An 8,781-nucleotide genomic window follows, 5' to 3' on the forward strand; every position below is an offset into this window, starting at 1 on the left:
TGGGGGGGGGCGGGGGGGCCCCGCCAGCCCTCCGCCCGCCCCCGCGTCACCTCCGGCGGTGTCTTTCAGGCCTGGGCGCACTGCCCCTGCACGCGCAGGCGCTGGTGGGAGCGGAGCGCGTGTCGCCGTCGGTGCACAAGCTGCGGCAGCACCGCCCGCTGGGGCGCACGCAGTCGGCCCCGCTGCCGCAGAACGCGCCTGCGCTGCAGCACCTGGTCATCCAGCAGCAGCACCAGCAGTTCCTGGAGAAGCACAAGCAGCAGTTCCAGCAGCAGCTGCACATGAACAAGGTGGGTCTGAGCCTGCGCGGCGGGCGGGGTTGCGGCCGCCCTGAGGGCCCCTTCTCTGGAAGCAGATCCATGGCGCAGAGTCCCCGCCTTCTGGAGCCCCGGGGACGTGTCGTGGCAAGTCCTGTCCCTGGAGCCTGCGCCCTGCAGCCCCCGTGGGTCTGCGTGCCGTCCTGCCCCGAAGGCCCCTCCCAAAGCTGGTTTTGAGCAGGAAACAGCAGGGGAGTTTGGTGCCGCGCTGCTGGTCCTTAAAACCAGGAAACAAGCCGCGCTCCTTGAAGATGGCGGCCGACGGCCACCTGCACGTGGGGCCATGGGGACGCGCTCACGGCGACGGCTCCGGCACCCTGCTCCTGAATGGCCAGCACCCGACGCAGGCCCACCCCGGAGCGCACGGGGTCCCCAGCGCCCTCCCCTGCGCAGGAGAGGCGCTTCCTGTGGGCGAGGCGGGGACTGGCAGTCTGTGCTCCCAGGTGTAAAACCCACTTGACGAGCATCTCCCTAGTGCCAACTGTGGCTTCTTAATTTTATCGTGTCACTGTCTGACTGACAGGGTAGGAGGTGTGAGGAAGACGGGAAACACCTATTCATTCCTGGTATACTTTTGAAAAGAATGATTTAGAAACTGGGTAATCTCCCTAGACTCTGTTACGTGATTGATTACGAGCATGAACGACAGTTGATTGAAATGTTTATACAGCGTTCTCCTGGGATCTTAAGGAGCCAATGACGTTACCTGGTGCCGTCTGACACCGTATTTCTGCCGTTCATCTAGGGGATGTTGTCCCTAAGGGGCTCCTTACCTGAGGGTGCGGGGGCCCAGCTCCCGGCGGCTCTGAGGCCTCCTGGCCCGCAGCCCTGCTCAGGCTGCATCGGGGGTCACAGCCGTTTCCTGTGTGGTCTGCGGCTCGTTCAGTCCCTGCCTCAGTGTATTCGCTTCACTGACGCCCCCCCAACCCCGCTTCGGGAGAGCAGCCATGCACAGCTGCTTCAGTTTTCCCAGGGTCCCCAGCCACAGGAACTGTCCCACTGGGCTGCCACGGACCCCAAATCACTGGGCCACGAAGCCTCTGAGAGCAGGAAAGACGGCCCCAGGAGCCGGCTGTGCTCACTGGCTTTGGCCCGAGGTTGGCGTGAACACCGGGCTCTCTGGCTGTGGTGGCATCAGTTGTTAGTGTCAGGTGCCTCGTGCGGTGGTATCTCATAAAGGTCCGCCTGGTGGAGGACCTTTCTGGAGACAGTGTGCCACCAGTGGGTGGCGGAGCCTCGGGTGTGGATGTGCCCTCAGGGGGGTCTGGTGGATGGCGTGGGAAGTGTGGCAGGCACACACACACACACACACACCCCCCGGGGACGGAGCGCTCCTGCGCCTGTGGCCCTGCAGGACAGACTTTGCTGGGGGAGGCCGTTCCTGTCAGGGCTTGAGTCCCGTGGCCCCGTGGGTCGGGCTGTGTGCCTCACCGTGACATTCCATTCACCTCCGCCTCTCGGCTGTGACCCTGAGAGCCGGGTTGTTGATCTGGGTGGTCCGGCTGGGAGCACAGCCAGCATAGTCTCTCAGGACTGGCCTGTGTGCAGTCTGGCTTCAGGGAGGGCCCTGCTCCAGACACGGACCTGCATTTCTTCTCACTCTGTCGGGGGAAGGGGCTGCTGAGGCCTGGAGGGTGTCACAGGACGTGGCTGGTTTGTATGTCACTGAAAGTTCCGCCAGCGCACTCACCCTGGAAGCCGGCTCCGCTGCGCCGCCTGCCCACAGCCCGGCCGGCGACGCCACAGCTGCATTTCGAAGTCAGTGACAGGCTGCTGTCCATGGCCGTGGCCCAAGGAGGCTGGTCGCACAAGCCCCCTGCATCACAGGGAGGCCGCAGCTGTGGTCACGTCCCTCCCCAACTCCCTCTGCACAGCAGCCTGTGAGGCCGAGGCCGCCCTCGGGAGCCTCTCTGCACCTTGGGGTGTGAACTGCGCCCCAGGGAGTTGGTGGCAGCTCAGGTGCCTGTGCCCCGTCCCTGCCCAGAGCTCCCCAGGACAGTGGGCCCTGTCCCTGCCCAGAGCTCCCCAGGACAGTGGGCCGCACGTTCCGGCCTCTAGGAATCCTTCGTGGAGCCGGGCTGTCTCTTGTGAAGCCAGGAAGTCTTAACTCCTCAGGTGGGGCCTGGAGGTCTCTGCTCAGATGCCCCCATTTCCCAAGGAAGCGAGAAAACCAGAGATGAAGCCCTGGACCCCCCTCCCCTCCCCAGGAGCAGGCGGGTCCATCCCTGGTCCCTCCCCACCGCGAGCAGGCGGGTCCATCCCTGGACACCCTGTCTCCCAGCTCTGGGAGGAGGTGGGTCCGAGCTTCACCCTCTGACTGTGCCCTCTGAGGGCTGTGGACATATGGGCCTCAGGGAGCTCCCCGGAGGGTGAAGTTGGAGGAGGAAGAGGGGGACCCACACTCCCAGCCCAGGCTGACCCACAAGAGGAAGGAGAGGGCACCACAGGGCATTAAACAGAACCGTCAGGGCCTTTTACACATTCAGCCTAAACCGTCCCAGTGTCCTTCTCAGAAAGAAGGGGAAGGCGGCTCACGGGAGGTGGGCTGAGCTCAGCGGGCAGCCAGCACCTTGCCCACAGAGAAAGCCTCCCGCGCACCCCAACAGCCGATGAGCCGCTGCCACGGTGATGGGACAGGCACTCCCGCCAAGGGGTGCCGGCACCGTCTGCGCCCTCCCCGCACCCCGCCTGGGTCCCTCCTGAGGGAGCAACCCCTCCATGTCCAGGGCCCTTTTACAGGGTGACTGGTCAGCCCCGAGGCCATTGTCCCCGTTAGCGGCGCACCTGAGGGCACGTGAGTGTGTGTGCCGAGACTCATTTTATCCCCAAGTTCCCAAGGCAGTGATTCCTTGGTCGGGCACAGAGCACGTCCGCTGGGGTGGCCCCTGCGGCCCAGCCAGCCCTCCTGTGGGCAGAAGGGAAGGCCAGCCCCTGCCTCAGCGTCTCCGTCCACCATCATGCATCTCTGTGAGGGGCACACAGGCTTCCTTCTCGTCCTTGAAACTTTTATGAAATTGTGAAATTTGAAAGAAAAACACTGGAAGAAACTGGGTTGGGACATTTCTGTCGCCTCCTGTGTGACAGCACTCTCGATTTGCCACAACTCGGATTCCTCAGGGGAAGCCCTGGAGAGCCCTGGCTGGCCCCCGCCCTCAGTCACTTCTCTCGCAGCATCCACCCCGAGGAGNCTGTTGCTGCACGGCCTCCTCCCGGAGCGGGGGCCCCTCCACAGGGCAGCGCCCCCGGCCCCCCGGCCTCTCCTCGGCCTCTCCAGCGGTCACTGTTTTTTCCTTTAAAACACTTGTTGTAGCGACATAAGGGCTAATCATAAAAAATAAGTCCCCACACGGCTAAACTCTATTTTCCTACAGAAGGCACGGCCAGTGCCCAAGGGGCTGCACCCTTCGTGTGCGGGTCTACGGCCCTCTGTCCCCGGGCTGGGCCCCGCGTCCTGCCGGTACGGCGGAGCCCTGGGGACATGCAGACGGAACCCTGACGCGCACACAGGCGTCCCGCAAGTGCGACCCTTTGTCGCTCAGACAGGCGACATGGTGGCGCGGGTGATGAGGCAAGCGGGCGGCAGGGCTCGAGAACAAACACGCAGGGGCTGAAGCGTGTTAGACGTCCTTGAAAACCTCTTCCCTTCTGGAAACAGAACATTCTCCACACACGCAGTTGCCCCACAGGGGCCTCATCAGGGGCTTTGGAGATGGTCATGTTCAAAGCCACAGCGCCAGTCCCCCGGTGCCTGGCTGGACCCCTGTGACTTTCACTGCCCGTCTCTCTGTGCTTGGCACGCGGGTGCTGGGGGGACGAGCAGCGTCTGCCGGCTTCAGCCCGGGCCCGGCAGCGCCGCCCTGGGTCGTCCGTCCCTCCGCTCTGAGACACGGAGCTCAAGAGGCCCCTGTGCCGTCCCGCCGCCTCCGTCCCCCTCATCCCTTACCTCTGCCTTATAGATTATCCCCAAACAGAGCGAGCCGGCCCGGCAGCCCGAGAGCCACCCCGAGGAGACGGAGGAGGAGCTGCGCGAGCACCAGGCCCTCCTGGAAGAGCCCTACCTGGACCGGCCCTCCGGGCAGAAGGAGGCGCGCGCGCTGGCTGGCGTGCAGGTGAAGCAGGAGCCCATCGAGAGCGACGACGAGGAGGCGGAGCCGCCACGGGAGGCGGAGCCGGGCCAGCGCCAGCCCACGGAGCAGGAGCTGCTCTTCAGACAGGTGGGCGCCCTGGCGGGCCGCCAGCAGGGACGGGACAGACCCTCTTTCCCCAGGGGGCGGCGCCCTGCGGCCAGCCGCCCGGGGACGCTGATGGGCCGCTTCCTCCCATCCCTGCCTGGCCAGGGCCCTGCCCGCCCTCCCCCGGCTGGTGCGGGAGGAGGGTGCCCACCCTCACCGGCTGGTGCGGGAGGCAGGTGCAATTTACTGTCTGTCTTACGTTAGCTGTACCGCCTCCGTATATTGGCCCTTGGTCGCTGTAGGCATTTGTGCACCTGTATTCCAGCCAGATGCCAGCCCTGGGGCCCAGGATAATTTTCCTTCAGATCTGGGAACCGTAGGTTAACGTAATTCCAAAGTGTTAGTAGGACTCAGCATAATCATTGGAAGTGGGGGAGACAGATTGGTTTCCTTTTTTTTTTTAATTTCTTAATGTTTATTTCTGAGAGAGAGAGAGTGCGCGCGCACAAGCATGGAAGAGCATAGAGAGATAGAGAGACGCAGAATCAGAAGCAGCTCCAGCTGTCAGCACAGAGCCTGACACGGGCCTCGAACTCATGAACTGTGAGATCGTGATCTGAGCTGAATAGGGCCCTTAACTGACTGAGCCACCCAGGCGCCCCAAGGAAGATTGAATTCTTAATTGATCAAAAAGGTAGTCAAGGCCTTTGCGGGCCCAAGAGGCAGTGGTGTCCAACTTTACAGATCGGGAAGACCGGTATGACACAGGTACGTAGTCCTAAGCACGGACACACGATAACCAAACTCACTAGAGACTGATACATAAATATGAAAGATTTACCGGTTTATCGTGGAAAAATAAAGCCTCCCCACCCACAAAAATACTAGGGCCGCTGGCCAGAGAACCGGAAGCCCAAGGTTAAAGGACCCGAGAGTCGGGAGCCCAGAAAGTGGATCCCATCCCAGCTTTGAGCGGTGGAGCTGTGTCCAGATATGGTGGCTCCCACCATCCGTGGTGCGGTGCCGTGGGCAGCGGCATGGATCGTGCCCCTCCTGTCTCTCCCACAGAGGTCGTCCGCCTCTGGCTTCTCGGTCCACTTTATCAGCTCCTACCGAAGCCAACTCAACAGAAACATAGTTTTTGTGAAAAAGAGGCTTTTGTGAAAGTAAATAATTTACCTCCCCTTTGCTCTGGTTACTTTTGCTGGAAGGCAGCTAGTGTGGGGGCCTGGGGATTGTCCATCTGGGGCCCCATGTCCTCAGGGAGGCACATCCGCCCGCCCCTGCCCCTTGACACCCGGTCGGCTGAGCCCCGGGCACCCGGAACCCGAACAGGACATCTCTGCCTCAGGGGAGCCGTGCGGCCCTCAGGCCGGCCTGTGGGACAGCAAGAGGCCGGGCAGCAAACAGCAGCGAGCGGGAGAGGTAGCGTTTCCACCCTGTGGTGCGCCCTGTGCATCAGGGACTCCTGGGCCAAGCAGAGCACAGCGGGCTCACCCAGGAGGGCTGCCTGCAGGCGGGGTCTCCGCGGGCACCAGGCTGCCCGTCCGGCAGCCGCCCCAGCCAGGCCCGGACCGTGTGCTGCATGCCGGTGCCCGGAGCCGTGCAGCAAAGAGATCGTGTAGCCCTTCGGGCGGGGGGGGGGCGGGTGACATGGAGCCGGTGTCTGCTGTCCCCCCAGCAAGCCCTCCTGCTGGAGCAGCAGCGGATCCACCAGCTGAGGAACTACCAGGCGTCCATGGAGGCGGCCGGCGTCCCCGTGTCCTTCGGCGGCCACCGGCCTCTGTCCCGGGCGCAGTCATCCCCGGCATCTGCCACCTTCCCCATGTCCGTGCAGGAGCCCCCCGCCAAACCGAGGTTCACCACAGGTACCGTGCTCAGGGCGCGTGGGACTGGGTGGCAGCTGGAGCAGACGGAGGCCCGGGGGCCACACCGTCCGGAGGGTGAGGGGATGCCCCTGACCTGGGCTGGGTGGAGCCCTGGCTGGGGGACCGGACGTGTGTGGATCACTGAGGCTCCCGGCCCCCTTCTGTGATGCTGCGGTCTGTCCTGGGTGCAAAGCCCACCTCCCCTTGGCTAGAGAATCCGTTTCCTCCGGAAGCCGCCCACCCACGGGCCACCGTGGCCGGCGGGCTGGGTAGCTTCCATCCGTGGTCAGCAGGGACAGTGACCTTGTCCGTTCCCAGCAGCCCTTCTGTGAACCGAACCTTCGGGTGGGGCCTCGGTGGTGAGGTTCAGGTGGCTCATGGGTACAGTTAGGACGGCTCAGCCAGCCCCTGGCCCTCGCTTTCTGGCTGGGGGCTGCCCCATCCCTTCAGGTAGGGCTGTACTGCTTGAACAGCACCGCCCCCTGCAGGCAGAGACGAGGACTGCGTGGCCGGGCCTGAGGCTCCAGGCTCGGCGTCAGGTGGCGGGCTGTACCCCGGGCGTCCCCACTCCCAGCCACACCCGGCCCAGGACGGAGGGCAGCCAGGACAGCTCTTTACATCCTTCTCAGCAGACGGCTCTTTCCGGTGACGAGTGACGAGCACGTTCTCTGAACACAGAGCTGTTCCGTGCTTCACACAGTCCTCTGGAGCGGCCTCCCCGCACAGCGGAAGGCGGAGCGCCTGAATGTGCCCGGCTCTCCTGGTGATAGGATGCTTGCTGTATTCAGAGGAAAATTTCATTAGTAATTATCCAGAGGCTGAACCATTGCTTTTCAGAAAGAAAACCAGGGAACTGCAGCGGGTCACAGAGTCAGCAGGTGACTAAGATGGGCAGGTCCCTAGAAGAGACCGCAGTTCCCGTAACCACAGCAGAAATGTGCCCACTGTGGGATCCAGGCGGGCCCCTGCAGTGGCCTGGCCAGCGGGCTCGTCTGCATTATTACTTTTTTAAAATGTATAAAATGGGAATAAGCTCCCTGTAAGAAAAAAAAAAAAAAGGGGGGGGGGTAGAAACACCTAGAAATTGGCGGTTGCCTGGAATCCCACCCCCCAGAGGTAGGCATCCTGGAGAGGTGGTTTACATCCTCCAGATGTATTTGCACAGCTGGGGGACAGATTTACAGGGACAGGACTCGACCGTCACCGCACGCTTCTTGCTAATCGTCACACCTGCCATGGCATCTCCCCGAGCACGGGGACCCAGCTCGCCCTCGTGGCTCAGCCACTCCGCAGACTTGCAGTTTGTCCCTGGGCTCCGGGTTCCCGTGTGTAAGCGCGAGTGACGTGGTATCCCCTCGAAAGTTCCAGCCACGTTATCAGTAAACATTAGCCAACTGTTTTATCAGGAGGACACCATGGTCTGTATATGCACACACGTGCACACTCATGCATGTGTATGTTGCTGCTACAAACTCCTGAACGCCCCCTCTCGTGTATACATAACTGTCCATGTACTTTACACCCCCTCTTGTGTACACACAACTTGTCCACGTACTTTACGCTCCCTCTTGTGTACACACGACTTGTCCACGTGTTTTACGCACCCTCTCGCGTACACACGTGTCCAGGTGCTTCACGCACCCTCTCGTGTACACACGACTTGTCCAGGTACTTTACGCACCCTCTCATGTACACGACTTGTCCACGTACTTTACGCTCCCTCTTGTGTACACACGACTTGTCCACCTGTTTTACGCCCCCTCTCGCGTACACACATGTCCAGGTGCTTTACGCACCCTCTCGTGTACACACGACTTGTCCACGTACTTTACGCACCCTCTCATGTACACGACTTGTCCACGCACTTTACACACCCTCTCGTGTGCACACAATTTGTCCATGTGCTTTATACACCTTCTCGTGTACACGACTAGTCCATGTGCTTTATACCCCCTCTCGTGTACACACTTGTCCACGTGCTTTACACACCCTCTGGTGTACACACGACTTGTCCACACGCTTTACACACCCTCGTGTACACACAACGTGTCCGTGTGCTTTACGCCCCCTCTCGTGTACACACGACTTGTCCACACGCTTTACACACCCTCGTGTACACACGTGTCCGTGTGCTTTACGCCCCCTCTCGTGTACACACGTGTCCAGGTGCTTTACGCACCCTCTCGTGTACACACGACTTGTCCACGTACTTTACGCACCCTCTCGTGTACACGACTTGTCCACGCACTTTACGCACCCTCTTGTGTGCACACAATTGGTCCATGTGCTTTACACACCTTCTCGTGTACATGACTTGTCCATGTGCTTTATACCCCCTCTCGTGTACACACTTGTCCACGTGCTTTACACACCCTCTGGTGTATGCACGACTTGTCCACACGCTTTACACACCCTCGTGTACAC

At 61.6% G+C, this 8,781-nt stretch overlaps 1 protein-coding gene across 1 annotated transcript in view; it reads left to right on the top strand.

Moving 5' to 3' along the window:
* The window catches only part of HDAC4 (histone deacetylase 4), a 278,417-nt gene that overhangs the window by 225,246 nt on the left and 44,390 nt on the right, over positions 1 to 8,781 (top strand). The window contains 3 exon segments of the mRNA XM_077757417.1: positions 70 to 290; positions 4,274 to 4,531; positions 6,171 to 6,357. Of these exon segments, the coding sequence (XP_077613543.1) occupies positions 70 to 290; positions 4,274 to 4,531; positions 6,171 to 6,357 (666 nt within the window).

Source organism: Crocuta crocuta, unplaced genomic scaffold (assembly GCF_008692635.1).
Source record: "Crocuta crocuta isolate KB4526 unplaced genomic scaffold, BGI_CrCroc_1.0 scaffold290, whole genome shotgun sequence".
Taxonomy (NCBI): domain Eukaryota; kingdom Metazoa; phylum Chordata; class Mammalia; order Carnivora; family Hyaenidae; genus Crocuta; species Crocuta crocuta.